We start from the raw sequence: 20940 nt of genomic DNA, 5'->3' as shown, positions 1-20940 counted from the left end.
TACAGTCTTTCTTCTTAGACGTGCTTCCATTATTTGCATCTGCATTTACTTCTGCGGTGTCAATGAAGCACAGCCAGCCCCTTTGTGAAGCTCAGACTCTCCACACAGCTGCAGATCCTTGACTGGGATTCCCTGCCGACACAGCGCTAATGGGAGGCGCTCGTCAAGCACGACAACGTGAGGATGAATATCACATTGAACACATACACGTTCAGCATTAAAGCTGGAGCCTGGAAAGCGTTGCTTCCCTTATGTGACTCCTCATGCTACAGCTCTGAGTGCATTTTGGCTGCTTCCTCTGCTCTCGCTGTCTGCAGAAGCACGTTCCGTCTGACGTTTAGCTCTTCCATCGGGATCCGTCTCTAGTTTTACATCATTTACACCCCTGAGTGGGACGACTAAAGGGAAATAGAGCTTTCCAGCGCATCCCGGCGGTCCGGGAGCTCCGTGGCAGCAGCAGCACTGCCGCTGAGAGGCAGCGGGACAGCGACGCCCAGCAGCGCCCCTCACAGCGCGCCCGTTCCCGCCACGTTCCCGCCCACCGCTCGGCGCTGCCCCGCACACATCCGGGCCCTGCAGCGCCGCCCGCCCGCCTGCCGTGCCCGCTGCGACCGCCGGGGGGCCGCCGTGCCGCTCCGCCCCGCCCCGCCCCGCCCCTCGCAGCCGGCGCTGGAGGCGGGGCGGAGCCGTGCAGGCGGGCCGGGCCGCGGGCAGGAAGATGGCGAACGTGCAGCTGGAGTTCCAGGCGAACGCCGGCGAGGCGGACCCGCAGAGCCGCCCGCTGCTCGTCCTGGGCCAGCTCCACAACCTGCACCGCCTGCCCTGGGCCCAGCTGCGGGGCAAGCTGCAGCCGCGGGTCAGCGAGGAGGTGAGGCCGGAACGCCGGAGCCCCGCGGGCCGCGGTTCCTCCCGGGGCCGCGGATCACCCGGCCCGGCGCCGCGCGGCCTCGGGGTGGCACGGAGTCGGGTCCGGAGGGTTCGGAGCCGCCCGGGGCCGGGAGCGGCCGGGGAGGGAAGGGGCCTGCACGGGAAACCCGCCCTGGGCAGCGGGAAGGGCCGCGGCGTTACGTCTCGAGCTTCTGAGAAATCAGAAGCAAAAGGCGCGGTGTCCGCTGGAGCGGCAGGGCCGCCACGGGCCGCCGGAGCCCGCTGGGGGCCGGCAGTCGCGGGCGGAGCGCTGCGCCTCAAACCCGGCGCTCCGCTTCCCTTCAGACGCTCTGACGGCGGAAAGCGCTGCTCCGCGATGACAGCGCGGTGGCTGCAATTAACGCAATGATGAAACGCGCGTTATGTGGCAAGCTGGAGGCTGAGCTGCGAGGGCTGAGAGCTGCGTCGTCTGTTTCCCCCTCCCAGCCTTCAGCTCTTGCTCTGGAATTTGTGGACCTGTTTTGATGTAGAGGGTTTTGATGGATTGCGGTGAAACGAGGAATATTTTGCATCACAGCCTTTAGGATGCTCGATGCTTGGCGGTTTCATTTGTTGGGCTCCTGAGCGTTTTATGGCAATATTTAGCCTTCTTGTTGTTGTTGTTGTTGTTTTCAATTAAGTTTCTGTGTGAAAGAATGACTTGGGATTAGTAAATCAGTCCCTCTGTTTATTGCTAATGAGATGGCCTCAACTTAAGAGCCTCTGGAGCAGCCTTAGCACTTAGTGCTGCGTTTTTAAATTGTAGTTCATTTTGCTTAGAAGAGATCCATGTAACGGAAGGCACATACAGCTTTCTAATAAATAAAGGTCCACCATATTTCCCATCTCTTCGCTCTAGAGGCTTTTGCATTTAAAAGGGCTTGCCTAAAGTCTTTGTTTCCAACACCCGAAGTCCTACCATCCAAGATTGCCTAAATGGAGTCAGAATGAGACTGGAGTCAGAAAGAAAATTCTGTTACGGTTCTTGGTTTCAATTTCTTCTTTTCTCCTCAGCTCTGGCAGTCTGCGTTAGGCACCCTGAACCCAAACCCCACTGACAGCTGCCCGCTCTACCTGAACTACGCCACCGTGGCTGCGCTGCCATCCCGGGTCAGCCGGCACAACAGCCCGTCTGCAGCTCAGTTCATCACCCGCCTGGTTAGGAACTGCCTCCCAGGAGGTGTCAACAGATGCATTGTGGTAAGTGGCAGCTTGCGGGTGCTGCTGGTGACGTGACTGGTAAACTGTTTTGTCAGCTTCTCAGGATTTTAGCTGTATCCGAGGAGACTGGAGGTGGGCGAGTTTTATCTCTGTAATTATACCAGCATTTATAAATGGTTTTGCATTGGGACATAAACTAGACCTAAGTGTAATAGCTTCTGCGTGCTCACGCAGTTGAAAGGAATTAAAGTTGAAAACGTGTGGAATGTTTTCAACCAGTAATGTTCATGCAAAGGGAAGCAGTAGTAGATTTTTCCAAACTAGGATTTAAGACATTAGCACATGGTGTGTATTGTGCTTTAGAAAGTTAACATGAGCGCCGCAGCGAGTGCAGAGTGTCTGCATCACATAACCCATTTAAGGGGCTGAGGTTTAAAAGTCTCAATGCATGCTAATGCTTCAGCACAAGTCGTGTGCAGGAAAAGTTCTTGCACTGTTCTGGTCCAATGAATTTGTTATTTTTTTCTAATTTTTCCAGATCCAGAGTTCCAGCTTAATAGAGAAAGCTCATGTAGTCAGTGTCAGTAACAAATCTAATTTTAAACTCCATTTATTTTCAGGATTTATAACTCTGCCTATATTTTTCCCTTATGGTTAAATTCAGAGATACTTAACTAAAGCTGCTTTCCACTGGTAATCTCTGTAATGAACTTCAGAAAAACATTCTATGTTAGAAAGCTTTGGGTTAATATTAACTGCATTTTCATATAATCACTCACTTCGTTTCAAACGCACGCTGATAGTTCCCTTGTTTTTTTGTAGGCTGACTTGTGTTAATTAGACAAGTATAATTAAGACAGTCCAGATCCATTAGAAGGACTGCTAATTCTTGCACAGTCATGTCCAGTATTGTGATTGTTTTCCATCTGGGAAATGAACTGAACCAGTTATTTCAGTGTGCTGCTGTTTGCACTGCTGCCCATCCATGCAGGGTGTGACGTAAGAGCATGTCTCTGTTCATACATCAGTTCTTCTGCTTTTTGCCAGTAGTGCATTATCTTATGCTATAATACTAACCAACAAAGGTAATGAATCTTTTTAAATGCATTCTCCCAACGTCCCTGCTGTTACCTGACTTGTTTGTTTTCTGGCTGATGTTTCAGATGGTCTGTGAGCGGTCTGAAGTTTTTGCTTCTGCTTGTGCATTGGCCAGGGCTTTCCCGTTGTTCACACATCGCTCCAGCGCATCGAGACGCACAGAGAAGAAAACTGTAACAGTAGAATTTTTCTTGGTTGGACAAAACAACGGACCTATAGAAGTGGCAACGCTTAAAGTAAGCTTTTGTGTTGTGGGTTTTTCTCCCCATTATCAGGTTCTTTTCATTATTCTCTGAAGTTTTTATTTTCTTTTGATTAGCTGCATGCACAAGAAAGTGTGCCTCGGGCTATATATGGAATAGGTGTCTTACTTCAGATACAACATGATCTTAGATCAAAGTTACCTGTTCAGTTCAAAGCACATGTGAGTAGAAGTATTGAATATATTAATGTAGCAAGGGCTGAAGATGTTATTGCAAAACTTAGATTTCAGGGATGGAAAATACCAAACAAGTAGCACAAGGTTCTCTTTTCTCATGTTTCTCATAGAAGCAAATATTAAGTTTTTAACATGTAATACTACTTTACCTTCAGTATGTGGATATCCTTCTTTTATTTAGGCAAAATCTGTCTGAGGGCATCCATCACACTGACATAATTAAATGCTTTTTATTCTCGTGTATGGCTTCTGATATTTATGCACGATGTACTTCTTTGGATGAGTTTTTGTAGCAAAACCCCTAAGAAGTGGTTCAGCCTGGGAATAAGCTGTACATAGCACTTCGATATTTGCTTAAGCCATCTTTCAGTAGTAGATAATCAAAGATTGTTTCCCGAACACCTGACTGTTAAAGAGAGCAAACTCCGTATCAGGTAACCTATAATGTTCTAGGCCATTTGTCTTCAAGAAATAGGTGAAATAAACAAATAAAGTACCTGTTGTCCAAAAGTAATTCCTTCAGATGGGTAGCTTCCAAACCTCTTGGGCTATTCATAACTGAAATCCAAAATGATTTCTTCCTCCCATTCTTCCCTTGAAGTCAATGCCAAAACTACTACTGGCTTCTTCCATGCTAAGCTTTCACTCCTTAAATTCAGCCAGCACCAGACAGCTAATGTAGAGTGTGAAAGATGCATGTGATAGCATTTTTTTCCTCTCCCGTTTTAAACCTCTCCTAGGCGTGTTGCCATATTCTGCGCCTACTGCATTGTCCTTAGTATTATGTGGTAAGGACTGGAAGGGATTATCACAGTTTCATAGGATAATTGTTGAAGACTGCTGTTATTCAGGTTCTTCTGAGTCCCCAGGAAGCCAAACCCAGGCACAGCATATTTCTGAGTAAGCAGTAGTGATTTCCTCAGACCTGGCATTGGAGTTAAAGTGCCTCTTTTTATGGTGATGAATACGAGTGATGAATCAGCCCAAACCTAGCCTGGCTCCTGAGGAGGTTCTTATCCTTTAGGGGAACTAAAGCAATCAAAACTAGTAGTAGAGAATCAGGCACCACTTCAGAAAAAGCCGCAGTTTATAAGTGGGCTGGGGTATAGAATATACAGAGTCCTTAGGCCAGCCTGGCCAAGCCAAACTTCAGATTCCTCAGCACAAGCTAGCCAACATGTCAGATTCCTTTGAAATCTCTCTTGACTCACACTTCTACTGTGTGATCTTCAGTGTAGTGTGGCTACTGCAAAACTTGAAAAAAATTTCCTTCCATCTGGTCTTTTTTTCCTCAAGTTACTGATTCTCAGGAGCTAAAAGTTAAAAGCCTCTGGTGCCTTCATTGTCCTTTTTAACAGGAGGGTGCTCAGCCTCATGGTGCTCGCTGTGGGCTGTTTTGATTCAATCCACTCCTGCTTAGATATGTTTTCACTCAGTCTGGGTAAAGGGCAGTCAGTTAATACCACAGGAGGAAGGCAATGTGTGTATGCTTTGCACAGATATTTCACATTTCAAATTTCCTATGGATCCACCATATTGCCATATAGAATGTCTTACGATACTTAACCATTCTGTCTGCTATACATTAAATGTAGCATCCCATGTTGTACACTACTCTATGTAATCTCTTGGGCAGATTCTCCAGCCCAAGTGTCCTGCAAATTCATTCTGACTTTCTGAATTTGTTTCATCTTATCTTTCCTGCTCTCTGCCTTGCACTACATTCTTGATCTTGCTGTGGTAGTGGAGAGGATTACGAATTTTGCAGTATCAGTTCACTGCGGAAAGGAATGCCTAGAAATTTGCACAGAGGAGAAAATATCTTCTGCATAACACTTAGGAAAAGTAGCAATTAGTTTGGTTGACGTTAATTAGTATTGTACAGCTACCTGTAATCAGTTGCAGTCAGACATAGATTCCAGAGGAACCTAATATCCAGTGTAATCTGTGTAGAACTAGATAGAAAGTTATGTGGAAAGCAAGCTGAACCAAGGCCAGCTCTCAGGTGTTCTCACTTTTCATAGTGTCTGGCAAGTGCTGCAGAAGGAATCAGGCTGGCTGCTCGAATTGTGGACACCCCATGCAATGAGATGAATACAGATAACTTCCTTGAGGTGAGTAATACACATGATGAATAAGAGTTACTTACTGGAAGTCCTTATTACAGTAATCAAGAATGAGTGTTTCCAACCTTTTGTCAGTGGTAGAGGACATATGAAAGAACATGTCCTGGGATGTTTAAGCTATTTCTTTAGTCATTAATACTTGGTAGAACTTAACAAAGTGGGAAGGAGGTGCAGGGTAAAGCTTGGTGTAAGGAATCAGCAGTGAGAAGAGGCAAATTCTTCTTTCGGTCACAGTACTGGCTCCTTTGCTAATGATTTCTTAAACCCTGTGCTGACAAGTTTCTTCAGAGAGAAACTGAACAGAAGCTGACATGTTTACAAGTGAATTTATTGTAAAGATCTGTAAAGTTGTTGAGAGTGAAAATACTCCTGCCTTATTTCATAGTAGTCCAACAGAGTGAACAACTGGCATTTACCTCTGACCTGGTAGAGCTGAAGGATCAGATTTGCATTTCTTGCAGTAGTAAATAATCAGGGATGTCTCAGAGAAGTTAGGTGATAGGAAACCAGTGCCATTCCCAAAATAGTGAATGTTTGTATGTATATACTTGCAAAAATCACATAAAACCCATATGGGAGTGCATCTCTGCTGTGTCCTTCTGATCACTTACTGATGTCCTTTTTCTTTTAATGATGAAGGAAATAAAAAAAGTTGGCAAGGATCTTGGGATTACTCCTACCATTATTCGAGATGAGGAGCTGAAAGAGAGAGGCTTTGGAGGTATGTCTTGCTTAAAATCCATCTTTTTTTTTTTTTGTAGTGGTTAATTGTAATATCATGTCATCTTCATTGTAAAGTTTAATTTATGCATTTTTGAAAGAGCTTTATTGCTCACAATATTCCAACATACTTCACAGAAAATAGATTACTTTCCACAGTCTTACCCACAAGTGACTTAATTCTCTTGTTTTCCAGGTATCTATGGAGTAGGTAAGGCTGCTCTGCATCCTCCAGCCCTAGCAGTTCTCAGTCACACTCCAGATGGTGCTACGCAGACCATTGCATGGGTGGGGAAAGGTATTGTATATGACACTGGAGGACTCAGCATTAAGGGAAAGGTACATCAGTGCTTCTCTTGTTTTTGCTTACTATGTAATTTCCTAATGGAAATAATTTGATTAATGTTGATGGAAACCAAAGCATATTTGTTTGAGTAAATGCTTGATCTGCCATCATCCATGCAGACACAAACTGCCATATAGAATGTAGAGACATTTTGTTTGCCTTTAAGTATTGCTTATGCTAGTAGAAATTTAGGAACAAAGATGTTTCCTTTCTGATATTGGAGACAGATCCAAAGCCCATCTGAGTTGATCTCAGTGCCTATCTTATAATCAACTTTTCTGTTTTTTCTTTTTAAACAAACGAGCAGCAGAATTTTAGTGCTTTCACTGTTTTAAGGCAAGATCTACCAAAAAGTAGATATGAATGTGTGTTGTGTGTTAGTAATGGCTAAGCACTGTCAGGACCAGAGATAGAGAAGCAGCAGCAATACTGGCTTTATCAGGCAGTACGGCAAAACTGTTTTTTAATTTTTTTTTTGCTTTAAAAGTCTCTTATTTCTGTTTAAATAGACTACTATGCCAGGAATGAAGCGAGACTGTGGTGGAGCAGCTGCTATTTTGGGTGCCTTCAAAGCCACTGTAAAGCAAGTAAGTAAAATGTGTTAATTGATCTCATGTAGCCTACCAGTGCCAGGCTGACTTTTGGATGTACTTGCAGATTTGAAGGCCAGCCTGATCCTCAGGTTTTGACCTGCCTTTGCCATTAGAGTTCTTGGGCCACTCTACTCTTTCAGCTGTTTCACAAAAGTATTTCAAGTGTTTACTATGGATATTGAGAATGGTGAGAAATTGCTTGAGGGCTAACCTTATTCTAAGAGTCTTTTTTGAGCTTCAGGTCTGTTTTGAGGACTGAGTTGATTGTAGTTCCTTGAATTCAGTGCTGATCTTGTTTAAGCTGTGGGATTTGAGGCAGCTGTTGTCCCCTTAGCAATGAAGGGGACGTAAAGCTCTGCAGTATGAAGTCTATCTATGTTCCAAATCATTCTCCAGTTCTAATATTAACCTGCTAGGGAAATGACAGTCTCATCAGGAGCTGCTTGTTGGCTTGTTCCTGCGGTCTGAAAGTAGTCACAGAGTCAAGAAGAAGCCAAATGTTGAAATATGGAGAATTCTTAAGAAATATTATTCTTAAGAATTGTGCTTTAACAGAGTGAACTGGGGAAACAGAGTGGCTGCTGCCAATTTAGTTCTGTCCTCCCCACAAGTTCAGTCACTGAGTCTCGCTGACAGAGCAGTTCCTGCCTCCAGATAGTATCCAAAGTTCAAAGACCTTGTACTGTTGCAGATGAACACGCAGATCTGATGGAAGCTTTGTCCAGGAGATGATCATTGCCAAATTCCCATTTCTCAACAGTTTAACTCTGTGCCTTGGCATTAGCAGCATATTTGATGTGGGAGGAATTGTAAACTTCACAGTTATCTGCAGAGACTTAAAATTGAAACCACGTTTCTGAACAGCATTATAGGGAGCCACTACCTTCCCATAACAAAGTCCTGCAGAAAGTTGGATCATGCATTTGCGAGGGATGAACTTTGCAGTGCTTTGGGAGAGCCTGGGATATGTGTGGTGTGTTCTTTCAGTGATTCAGTCAATCCTCGTGTTAGAAGTATGTGTGTGTGTAATTATCTGCACTGACAAATTACATTCACAGTCATAGTAGGTGTGAATGTAAGTTATCAGTTACTTCATATGCAATTATTGTAACTATGTACTAACTGGTAGTAATACATTTGGACTAACTGAACCTGAAGAAATGGTCAGACCTCGTGAGAAATCTGTGCCATTGTATATAAAAACAAAAGAATGATATCACTGCTTAATATTACAATCCTGTGCAAGACTTGGTGAATTAACATCCCTGCAGAAAATGTATTCAGATAGGCAGCAAAAGTAATTTGTCCTTGTTACTGTGTCAAGGCTTTTTTTTTTCAATGCTTAAACTTCTGTTGAATAGAAAGCTGAGTGGGAAGAGGGGCAGAGGTTATTACCCGCCTTCTGAAAATATCAGCTGCCTGCATGCTGTTGGACAGTTCTACAATGTGATTTTTAAAGTCAGTGGATAGCAAACTGAAGCAATTGATGTATTTTTTTTTTCCTTCGAACGTGTTTGATCCATTGTGAGCTTTCCAACACAAAAGAGAAGATAAAAATATTCACTTAAATTTTTGTCATTCTTCTCATCTTCTGCATGTTTACACAGGGAGTCCTGCAGTTACAGAAGGGATGAATTTCAGTGAAATCTCATAGTGGGAGCAGCTTTCTTCTTTTTGACAGTAAATTAACCACATCTTCCACTTGGTGAATTATATCAAATTTTCCTTCTCCAAGAGATTCTTAATAGAGTTTTTTGTTGCATAGACCGTTTTGAAAGAGGAAAGCATCAGAGATGGAAGAGCATCTCTTCTGTTTTCTCATTGGCTGGAGTAGCAGCTGCAAAGTTCCTTTATGGCTTCTAGAGGCTGCCCATTATTTTGGAAAGGTTTTAATTGATGCATTTGCCCTTTGGACTTCAGAACATGATCTGACTCAGGAAGTCTAGATTTCTTCAGCTACAGAACTTTCATTCACAGTAAAGCTTAGTCTGGTTTTCCTAGGAATGTGATGTTTTTAAGGCTATTCCAGTTGAGAAGGAACTATGCTTTTATTCATTAATTGCTGCTTATCTACATTTCTGTTTATAGAATCTCCCCACACAGTGTAGTAATTGTACAAACAATCACCATTCATTTATCAGATTTCTCATGTAATTAGTGGCATTTCTGCCAAGAAATCATAATCTCACTTCGATTTCAGTCTGAATAAATGAATTTGGTGTTAATTAAAACTGATTCCTCTCCTATTGTTATTACAGGGTTTTAAAGACAATCTTCATGCTGTGTTTTGTTTGGCTGAGAATGCAGTTGGACCACGTGCAACAAGACCTGATGACATTCACGTTCTTTACTCTGGAAAGTAAGATTGTACCTATCTCCTTCCCAGAAACATCGAGAGGAAACGATCTTTGATTCTGTTTATTGCAGGACTGTACAGATTGTGAACATCATCGGCTTCCCTAAATATTGATAATAGGATTTCAGACAGCTATAGCAGTGAATTTTCTGCGTGCTTAGAGAGTCGTGGTGTGGAAGTGCACGTCAGAGTACTTATCATGACCTGAAGTTTGCTTAAAGTTTCCTTGCAATTGTGGAATAAACAGCAGTACAGACTTTCAGAGTCAAGTTTGAAAGCAGATTCAATGTACTTTTCTAACTCTGTATTAGTCAGGATAGATGAGTCTTGCAGGCTGAAGCAGTGTTGTATTAAATGTCTTCTCTTCTTCCTAGAACTGTGGAAATCAATAATACTGATGCAGAAGGTCGGCTGATACTGGCTGATGGAGTTGCTTATGCATGCAAAGATCTTGGAGCTGATATCATTCTTGATATGGCCACTCTTACTGGAGCTCAGGTACTGATTCAGACCAGCTAGTGAATAGGGGGTGTATACAGTCATTTGAGTTGGAAGGGACCTTTGAAGGCCATCTAGTCCAACTCTCCTACAACAAACTGGGTCATCTATAGCTTGATCAGGCACTCTGAGCCCTGTCCAGCCTCACCTTGAATGTCTCCAGAGGGGCATCATCCACTGTCTCTCTGGGAAATCTGTTCCTGTGCTTTACCACCTTTATTGGAGAAAAAAAAAAAAAAAGAAAGAAAAAATCATCTTTATCCTTATATCCAGTGTAACCTTTTTCTCTTTTAGCTTGAAACCATTTCCCCTTGTATTATCTCAACAAGCCCTGCCAAAGAACTTGTTCCATTCCTTCTTATGGCCCCATTAGACACTGAAAGGCCACTCAGGTCTTCCTAGAGCTTAACTGCTCCAGCTTTCTCAGCCTGCCCTCACAGGGGAGGTGTTCAGCTCTTGGGTCTTTTTTGTGGCCCTCCTCTGGATGCACTCCAGCAGGTTCATGTCTCTCTCATACTGATGGCTCCACATCTGGACATGGTGCTCCAGGTGAGGTCTTATCAGCACAGCTGAGGGGCAGGACCAGGTTGGGTGGAGTCCTGGGTGGCTTGATTTAGAGCGTGGCAACCTTGCCCATGGCAAGGGTTTGGAAACTGATAATCTGTAAGGTCCCTTCCAACCCATTCTATGATTCTACACACGTAAAGAAAAAATGCTATTATTTTAATGACATTAGCAGCTGATGCAAGTGATCCAGTACTCAATGCTTGCAATTCGGTAGCCTTACAGTTAGCAGAACTATTTCAGTAATCAGCAATTTTCTTGTCCATAAGTAGTAACTTTTGTAGTTTAATTTTCTAGGAAATGAATTAATCTTCATATAAGGAGGATAAATGGTAGCAAATTTTAGAAGTGTGAATGTTGCATGCATTGGAGCAAACATTAATCTTCAGAAAGCTTCCTGTCATTGTCCTGCTAAAATGCTGATGTGATGATGGCCTCTGGGTTTTGTAGAACTGAAAGGAAATGTAACCATGTAACCATTCTGATGAATGAGAATGCTACAGTCCGAATATTTGTGTGGTTGATACAGATTGCCAGGATATTGTGTGTGTGTGTGTGTTTTAGATGTTTGTAATCAATTGCTGATAAAGAATAAATAGGACAAATAACTGACAAATGATAAAGTTTGCTTCCTCAGTCACTCCTCAATGAATAAATACCTGGGACAGTGATTTGAATAGTCCAGGTAAATGCAGATTACTTTACATACGATAATGGATTTTGAGAAATTCTAAAAGATTCATCAGTAGCTACAATGTCTCTGTCTACATTTTTAACACTGCCTTCTTTTGTCAAGTACTTCTGAGATGTTTTATCTTGGTTCTGTTAGTGGGAAAGCAGCTGGAAAGAAGTAGTGCAGAATGGTTCTGTGCAGTACTGTAGCACTGATATGAATCATTCCTGATTTTGTCGTGTATCTCACTAGGGAATTGCTACAGGAAAGTACCATGCTGCTGTCCTTACCAATAATGAAGAGTGGGAAAAGGCTTGTGTTAAGGCTGGCAGGAACTGTGGAGACTTGGTCCATCCTCTTGTGTACTGCCCTGAGCTCCACTTCAGTGAATTTACCTCTGCTGTAGCTGATATGAAGAACTCTGTGGCAGTAAGATTTTTTTTTTTTCATTTCATTACATAAAAATGTGTTCCTGTATGTATTCTCACTGTGTTGACCTGTAACTGTATGAAAGTTCTTCCTGTGGGCTGTAATATTCTAGAAATGGAAGATATAAGGAACTCAAAGACCACTTAATTGGGGATTTTGGAGGCTAAATGCCACTACTGTGATATTTAGCATCACTGTAAACAGGGTAGCTTGCTGCAAAGTTATCTGTGGGCTGCTTGCCTTTTAAACATAACTCTAAGATGGATTCTGAATTCCTGGTTGGAGACCTTTTAAGTAAATTCAGGTATTTCTCAGATGGTACTTAACCATCAGAGACAGTTACTGGGAATGCAGAAGCCAGGAAATTGAGGATAATTTTCTGCAGCTGCTTTTGCAGCATTTGAGAGTTGCAGTATGTAATAAGTTCCAAGAATGCTGCAGAAAGGAGTTTGGACCAGGGAATAAAAGAGCAGGGCCAGGTTCCTACCAAGGATTAACTCGGCATTTATGGTATTCTTGACTAGCAAGACTGGGTTTTAAAGCCACTCATTAGCCATTGAATTAAAGTTGCACAACTGTCTTTTCTGTAGTTAAGAAGAGAATATTATTGTTCTCTTTTCTTGCAAGACCAACCGTATTCTTATTGCTCCTGCAGGACCGAGACAATACTCCAAGCTCCTGTGCTGGGCTCTTCATTGCTTCTCACATTGGCTTTGACTGGCCTGGAGTCTGGGTTCACATTGACATTGCTGCCCCTGTCCATGCGGTACGTGTGTGTCACTTGGTTTGTTTTGCCCTGCTTGCAAAGGAAGGGAGGTGCAGATGCTGTGGATTTTATGGCATCAGATACGAAGAACGGATTCTTCTCCATCTAATTCTTTTGGAAAGCTCTTCATCTCTGCTGGGAGCTTCTTTGTTTTGGTAGCTTCATCTGTTCATATTCTTTATTTAGATTTTAAAATATTCTAAAGATCATTTTAATCTGCTACATTAGATTTTGACAACTTGCCTGCCTTCTCTTTAAAGGAATAATCCTAGCCTTGTTTTCACCCATAGTGTTTTAAGGTGATTGACTAGAGCTAATTTTCCTGCTGACCTTCAGTAGGGAAAGCGTTTATTTGCTTGTGGGATTCCTCCTCTCTTGAATGGAATGTATGTACTTCTTTTTTCCTTGAAAAGCAAGGCAATTTACTCCTTACTCCCTCCATTTTTTTTTTTTCATAAACCCAACTTAATCAACTCCTGCTCCAAAATCTGTGTTCATGTTGGATAGAAACTTCTCTGCTCTGAGGAATGGTAGCGTAAGGCTGTCCTCCATTCAGCATGAGTTCTATTGCTGTGAATCAATGGATGTGTTGGTTTAATCCAACAGGGAAAGATTACAGTAGCAATAAGAATAAAGAAGAGTAAGTTGGGGAGGCTTGGCAGGGACACTGAGTGTTTGCAGTGGCCATGCTGTGTCACTGCTCCAGCTTGAGTGGGTTTGTAAATTAAAACTAGCCCAGACAACACAATCTGCAATATGAATTGTTCTTGTGGTTTTTTTCCAGGGTGAACGAGCTACTGGCTACGGTGTGGCTTTGTTGCTGTCCCTATTTGGAGGGGCATCTGAAGACCCTTTGCTAAACATGGTGTCCCCCCTAGGCTGCAATGGAGACTTTCCCCCTGATGATATGGAGAGGGATTCCAAAAGGCGGCGCCTGATTTGATGCGCCCGGCCCTCTGTGACGGGGTGCATGTGTTACCTCACTTTGCACTGATTCATTCTCAAGCAATGAAAATGTCACACATCAGAAATGGCCATTTTATTTTATTTTTTTTACTATCATGATAAGATTTATTACTTATTTCTGATAAAAAAAAAACAGCCTGATTTTTTTTTTTAAATTATTGGTGCGAACAGTTGCTGAACAATGTCAGTGGTGCAGACTTCAGACTCAGCTGGCTGTACCAGGAGGGCACGTCCTCCTCCGAGCACCTCACAAAACAGTTACTAAGTGCATTAATGCATGAGAAGCTCTCCCTATTCTGAAGCAGCAACCGCAATTTTTGCTTACAAAGCCTTCTGAATTACTTATTTTACATGAGGTTTTATCAGACGTTTCTGCAGGCTCTACTGCATCTCCAAACACAGGACAAGGAAAAACAACCTCTGGGCTTGGTATCTTCAGTGACAATTTAGCTTAGTAGCAAAGGAGATGTCATGAGAAAAGGCCTTTAGTTTTAATAAGGTGCTGTTTCCGCATGTTTAATGTTTTTCTGACCAGTAAAATCAGTGAGCTTTTCAGAACGTATCTCTACTTAAATCTTTCATGTTCAAATTACAGAATGTATTCATGTTAAATAAGGAAAAAAAAAAAAAAAAACAGGGGGATTGTGATTGAGTAAAATCGGTTTACAAAGCAGAGTGGCTTCCTGCCACTTAATAAATTTATTATTATTATTAAAGCAGCTTACATATCCCATGTGGTGTTTTGTAGTGTTATTTACATTTCTGAGAACATGGTGCTCCAGACATCTGTGTACGACTTCATTACTCTGTTTGGGTTCCCTTTCCTGGCAGTTATACATCTGAAAACAGGCTTTCACACAATAACAGCACATCTGATTCCGTGCAGTTCTGAAGAATTTCCACTTACTTCATTTGTTTGATTCAACGGCGATCAGGAATGAATACTATTAGTTTTTGTATAAGCTCATCACAGGGAGCTCAGAACAATGGTTTGGTTTGGCATCCAATGGAAATGATGCATCCCAGTTTGTATGGCAGCAGCACTGCAGTTTGTGCCTTAGGAATCCTGCTGGCCCCTGGGAGCTACTCTGTCCCCTGGGAATCCTTCTGTCCCCTAGGAGCCCTGCTGTGCAGCAGCTTCAGGCACTGAAGGGGCAACAACAGTTCTCACAAACAGCAATGTGGGGATTTATTTTCTCTTTCATGTTTTCTTTCAAACACTTCGCTGACACAAAACCCACAGAGAGAGTTCGGGGCAGTGTCTGCCCATATGAAAACAGACATTTTTCCATATCTTTTTATAGATTTGATAATATTTAACTCAACATGTACGAAAAAATGTATGGAGTACATAGAATTCACTATAAATGTCACCAAATGGGCCAATGGCTTTTTAACATCCCTGCCACAAGGCTGCATTTTAACCTATTTCCTGTCTGGATCCATTCCAGTGGCAATTCCAGGAGGGGAATATATTTAGTCTGTATTTACTCAGCCTGTTTAACTTTCTGTTAGTGTCTTTGGCTCATCCCGCGGCCGTGCTATTTTGGGATGATTTATACAATATTTACATTAAATTCTGCTAATATTTCCTTGCCTCTTGAAGTCGGATTACACTATTTACATCTCAGAGGCCTGAGCCGGAGGAATAAGCAGCTGTTTCAGTACCAGAGAGAACTGAGCAGAGGGGAAGCTGCCAGCAATGAGCCCGTGTGTCTGAGATCCTTATGGGGGGGTTATGTAGAATGGAAGTAGTCCTTTCCAAAGGAAAGAGAGGCAGCAAGGTTGGTGCAGAGGGGTCAGGCAATCGCATTCACTGAGTTCTCATTTCCTGTAAATAATTTCTGATGTGCTTTCCATAAATGGCAGTGTCCTGAGCTATACCATGGCAGGGCTGTACTGCTGCTCCTTTCTGGATGGAACAGCGCTGGCAGTCCTCACACTGCTGCAGGAGCTGCCACAGCCATACTTAGCAATGAGATAAAGAAGGGTCAATGCAACCACAGCTGTGTGTGATCATGGCCCAGGGCACAGCTGGGCCAGCTATGCTTGGTCTGATGGTCTGACAGACCCAAACCAATGCAGTTTGGAAGCTGACCTCCTTACTCTGGCAACCAAATCCTGAAAGATCATCTCTCCCATCATGGAGGTCCCCTGCATGAGCCCTGATCGTGATGGAATTAGGATGACTTCTCTTAAGGACCCATCCAGGGCTTTCTAATTCATCTCTATTTCCCACATCTTACCTCCACACTAAGGAGATCTGCTCCTGTCCTGTGTAGGACTCTTCTACTGTTTGCCCAGAAAAGGAAAATACTTTGGGAAAACCTCAATGCACAAGGTTTGCTTTTCTTGGGAAGTACCAACACCTCATTTTCATGGTCTTCTCTGGTGCCTTCCGTTTTCCTGGTATAATAATTAGATGCTGTGATACTCATCTGAGCTGTCACATTTCAATGGCTGGATGAAAAGGTAAGCAAAGAAAGAAAGAACAGCTGTAGATCACAGGAAATTCTGATCACATCCTTTGTAGAACAGCAGAAGTCAGCTAAAGGGAATAAAATGCACGTCTCATTCGAGCTGCTGAATATAGACTCCCTGCCTCCTTGGTTGCCCCAGGCCACCCAAAGTTCTCTTCATCCCTGGCTTCACAAGCCAGGCCTCAGCGAGGCTGCTGAGAGTATGATGGCTCCCAAGAATCAAATAATTTTTGTCTCCAGCCTATGGAATAAAATTAACTCTGTGGATCTGGGCTTGGGATAAGCGAAGTTAATGATAATGAAGTTGACCAATTGAAAGCATCAGAGCACAAACATCACACATGAGGCCGCATGGAAGAACCGTGTGATGCGTTGGGAGACTCAGAGGGCTCTAGGGGCTCAAACCAGTTCATAAATTCACCTTCAAACCAAAGTTTGGTTTCTGAGAAAAAACCGAAAAGGTCAATCTGCAGTTTATAACAAAACAAAGACAATATCCAGTGGCACTTGGTTCAGCTGCAAAAAGGCATCAGAGTTATAAAACAAAACAATGAAACCACTCGTATTCTCTCCTTATATAGGAGCGTTTACCTTTAGGAGTGGCCTGGGAGGAAGGAGATGAGCAGCTGGATGGGACTGAGGCACAGCCTGCCTTCCTCTCCAACTGCAGTGTTTGGCAGAACGAACGGTTCTTCTGCACTGATGGCACAATACAGTGTAATGGTCCAGGGAAATAGTCCAAACTGTGAAAATATTTGACAGCTGCTATTACCTAGAAAGGGAGAAAAAAGAAAGAGCCCTGATTAGCTGCAAGGCTCCAACTCTTGTAGTGTGAGCATTCCCAGAGGATCCTGCAGGTCTTCGTGTAGAGGGGGTGGTTCCAACAGATCTTCATGGTTTGAAACTCTGGAGGAAAAAGCACAGCCCTGAAAGACAGCAAAACTTGTGGTGGATAAATGTATTTTCCTTTTACTCAATTCAGTTCATGCTTTAAGTCAAGGAATCGTTACAGTTCATGAAGAAAAGCTTTTTAAGTCTTACAGCCTTCCTAACCCAGACAGGTCGTGATCTGGAGGGGCATTCATTGTACTTTAAAAGCATCTTGTTTGCAGAGTTGCTCACCTCAATACTCAGAAAACTTTTAGCAGTAGTAAGAAAAGTGAACCTGTGTATAAATAATAACTGTCATCCAGTGGGATTGCGTTGGCCTTGGAACAGATAACATAACCCAGAAGAAAAAAAAATGTGAAACTGAACAGAACCAAAGTGAGGGCTGGAGCAGAAGCTGTGGTCCTGACCACAAAACAGCAAAGCACCTCCTGCCTTGGCCACGAGCACAGCACGAAGCAGAGCCCAGCTCAAAGCACAGCGCTGGCACTGATGGAAGTCCCCTGGCCCTTCCTTCTCATTGCCATGAAATATCCAACAGTAAAAAAATCAGCAAATGAATCAATTTTATTTTCTAAGAAACAGGGCGTGGGGCTGCTCTGACATGTTTCTAACCCAGACAGTTAAATAAATCAGTCTGGGGGATGGCATAATGGAACCTCTGAAGAACTGCAGGTGTGAGGCTGTATCAGCTCATCGGCAGCCCCCACACCACGGCCTGAGCTGGTCGGGCACTGATAATCCCACCCCAGGATCCTAGGGCTGATTTTGAGGTACTGAAAAGATACAAATTAAACTGTCTCAATTGCACCTGCTTTGTAATCCCTCCTAAATTACAAGGGTGTGTTTAAATTTACATCAAACAAGGCTCTAAACTGCTGCCAAATTACTCTGTCAAACGTTCTTTTTTTTTTTTTTTTAAAGGCCATAAACACAATGCAGAGTGTGAACACGAGCATCAGTTCCTGCATGTGGTGCTGCTGATAACAGTGGCAGAGGCTGTGATCCCAGGGCAGGCACGCGCCTCTGGAAACTATTCAGAGCAGTTGTATTTTTTGTAAGCTTTTCGTTTGTTTGTTTGTTTGCAGTGCATATAAGTATGGTAACAGGTGGGTTACAGCTCCCTGCCTTCCTTTGCTCCCGTGCCAGGCTCCAAAAGCACCCATGCAGGAATGCAAGCAGCAGAGAGTTGGGATTTTGATACCCAAATGTGGTACATAAGAGCAGAACCACGCCATTTTTCCTCCCATCTGAACCACTAAAACAAATTAAAAGGAGATGGGGTTCAGGGATATGTATGGGATTGAGAGACGTGGTTATCCCCCAGCACCCAAAGGAACTGTGCCTGTGAGCCATGTGTGGCTGCTGGAAATTCTGGTGCAAGTGTTTAAATAGTAAGAAAACTCAGATTTGATTTGGAAATTACTTACATGAGAAATGTTCAGTTTTTATCCTGAAACATCAGGCTTTTGTTTTTTTCACAGCTACTCAAACACTTTTATTTTCTCTATTTTATTTTACAGCATTTTTAATTTCCCATCAAGCTAGCTCCAATGAATAAACCTGGATAGCAAACCTGGAAGTACTTTTTCCCAAAGACTAAAAGTAAAGCCAAGGAGACACTAATTATAGGTGTTGTGCTTAAAATACCACTCACTTGTATATTATGGGTATTCCCATTCACACATGTGGCTTTCTTCCCCATTCATCCATCACACTCCTCACACACAGCTGTGTCCCACCAGTGTGCTTCTCTCTGAACATCACTCCATGAGCAGTTCCATTATGTGAGCTCCTTCTTGTCCCCATCTAAGTGACTGCCAGGGCAGCAATGAGCACCCTATTTGTCTTCAGCAGGCTTAGCAATGGACAAGCTCACAAGCTTAACCCAAAGCCCACTGTGTACATATGAGAAGGGATGGGTCTTAAGTGCTTATTTTTTTTAACATTGCTTTGACATGTAAAATACAAGGTCTGTGAGAGTAACACAGATCTTCACATCTGTAGCCAGCAGTGTGTTAGTGTACACCTTTTAAAACTGCCCCCCTTCTATGAACACGTGGAAGCTTGCAAGCCAGGAAATAATAAAGAAGCAATTATTCATCTGAATATTTGTACTTCTTCTGATATTATTCTCTGTATTTTTACTGAGCACAGCTGACTTTGGCCTGCCCAGTATTTGGAAGCTCTCCATCCTGAGATCTGATATCCAAAACAGGAAGCAGCTTTGACAGGCATCAGCAATACTATAGGCAAACTCAAAACATTGTAAACGTTTGGCTTTGGACCAGCTTTGTATGCAGTGGTAAAACATTTGGTATTCTGCTCAAGATGTCTGCAAGGAAACATCTGTGAGATTCTGCCGCAGATAACACCAAGTGTTTGAGCCGTCTTTGTACATCCAGAAAGCTTCATTCACTCAGGCCTGGCTGTGCACTGGAAACGAGTGTCGTTGTTCCAGCATGGGAAGCCCAAGTGCTGCTTCTGTGTGCTCTGCCAAGAGGCAGTGACGCAGCAGCCAGGCTGACAAACAAGGACATGGGCAGCCCTGTGCCAGCCCTGCAGGTCATCGTCTGCACATCTCCATCCAACACTCCTCATCCCCTTCTTCCGGGGCAACGCTGGTACTTTGTCTTCTCTTCATCTGCAAGGAGGCAGGTGGTGAGCTGATGGTTGGGCTAGATGATCTCAGTGGTCTTTTCCAACCTTAATGATTCTGTGAGACATCTTCAGGGAAGAACTCTAATCAGCTCTGTTTCTCACAAGGCTTTCACAGTGGTGCATCTACACAGCACAGTGTCTGTGCCTGGTTTGCACATTTCTGCTCACTGTTTGCACCAGTCCAATTGCACTATGAACTAAAGCCTTATTGCACAGAGGCCCCCCCACCCCACCGTGCCCAGGTCTGATCACAGAGCCCTTCAGCCTGTATTGGACAACTGTGAGAGGTCACATCCCATCAGATGGCATGGGCAGGTGCCTCGTGGCTGAACGTCCCATGCTGAGCACAGACAGCAGCTGCAAAGTATATTTTGGTTATTTCCAAACGGTAGAAGACACAGTACCCTAATGGATTTCTATTGCACTCTTAATATTTGGATTGCTGTCTGCAGGAAAAGTTTGACAGCACTGGGTTCCTTTATAATTTAAAGCAAATTAGATGTTAGAGCAAACTGTCAGGAGAAATGGGAGAGTCTGCTGACTTCTTCAATGACTTCATGTTGAAGATACAGCTTTATGAAGCATAAGGTAATGGCTCAAGTAAACTGCAGTCAGTTCTTCAATTTTCTATACAGTGAGAAAGCCAGGAGAAACACTTTAGTGCAGCAGGCATTGCCAAGCTAATAATGCTGCTTTCAGTGCTGGTTAGCTGTGCCAAAAAAAAGCAGTGTTCACCAATTAGGTCATATATTCTTGTTTTCCAATTGTTTCATATGGGAAATTGTACTATTACTTGCAATGTTTAGTAGATGACTGTATTCTCTAAGTGTAAAGAATAACCAAGGGTCTATTATGCAGTGTATTCTTCAAAACAAATACAGGAAACCAAGTTCATATCAGGTAATTAAAAACAGTGATTAGAATTCAAGGTAAGTTTGTGAAATGTGTGACAACTGAGCAGTGGAAAAATTGTCCATTCCAGGAGAGCTTCACCTGCTGCATTCCTCCCCCACACACGAGCGGTTAACGTTCAGTCAGGATAAATGAAGTTGTGTGTGATAGATGAACACTGCAACTGTGTTCATTTTATGAGTAAAACTGTGAGAAGAAATCCTTCATGAATAAAGAAATCCATCCACTGGTGAAGGTGAGGTAAAATGAGTGTCCCTGTGCCAAACCATGACATTTTTATGGCAATTCTGCCTTCCCAAGCATCGTTCTCTCCCACCCTCCCTCTCTTTCTCTGAAGTTATTACCTACAAAAAAACTC

The 20940-nt window shown here is 43.1% G+C and overlaps 1 protein-coding gene across 1 annotated transcript; it reads left to right on the top strand.

Annotated features, from left to right (window-relative positions):
* Window positions 1-676: 676 nt before the first annotated feature.
* NPEPL1 (aminopeptidase like 1) lies at window positions 677-14372 on the top strand. Its single transcript, XM_031587698.2, has 12 exons — window positions 677-868; window positions 1921-2106; window positions 3231-3401; window positions 5629-5718; window positions 6370-6451; window positions 6647-6789; window positions 7306-7383; window positions 9648-9748; window positions 10120-10243; window positions 11733-11909; window positions 12565-12675; window positions 13460-14372. The coding sequence occupies exons 1-12, from the start codon at window positions 719-721 to the stop codon at window positions 13616-13618; spliced, it is 1572 nt and encodes a 523-aa protein (XP_031443558.2). The 5' UTR covers window positions 677-718; the 3' UTR covers window positions 13619-14372.
* The last annotated feature ends 6568 nt before the right edge of the window (window positions 14373-20940 follow it).

The sequence above is a fragment of the Phasianus colchicus genome, chromosome 17, assembly GCF_987193195.1.
Source record: "Phasianus colchicus chromosome 17, bPhaCol1.hap1.1, whole genome shotgun sequence".
NCBI classification, from domain to species: domain Eukaryota; kingdom Metazoa; phylum Chordata; class Aves; order Galliformes; family Phasianidae; genus Phasianus; species Phasianus colchicus.
This window is presented reverse-complemented; position numbering and strand designations above follow the sequence as displayed.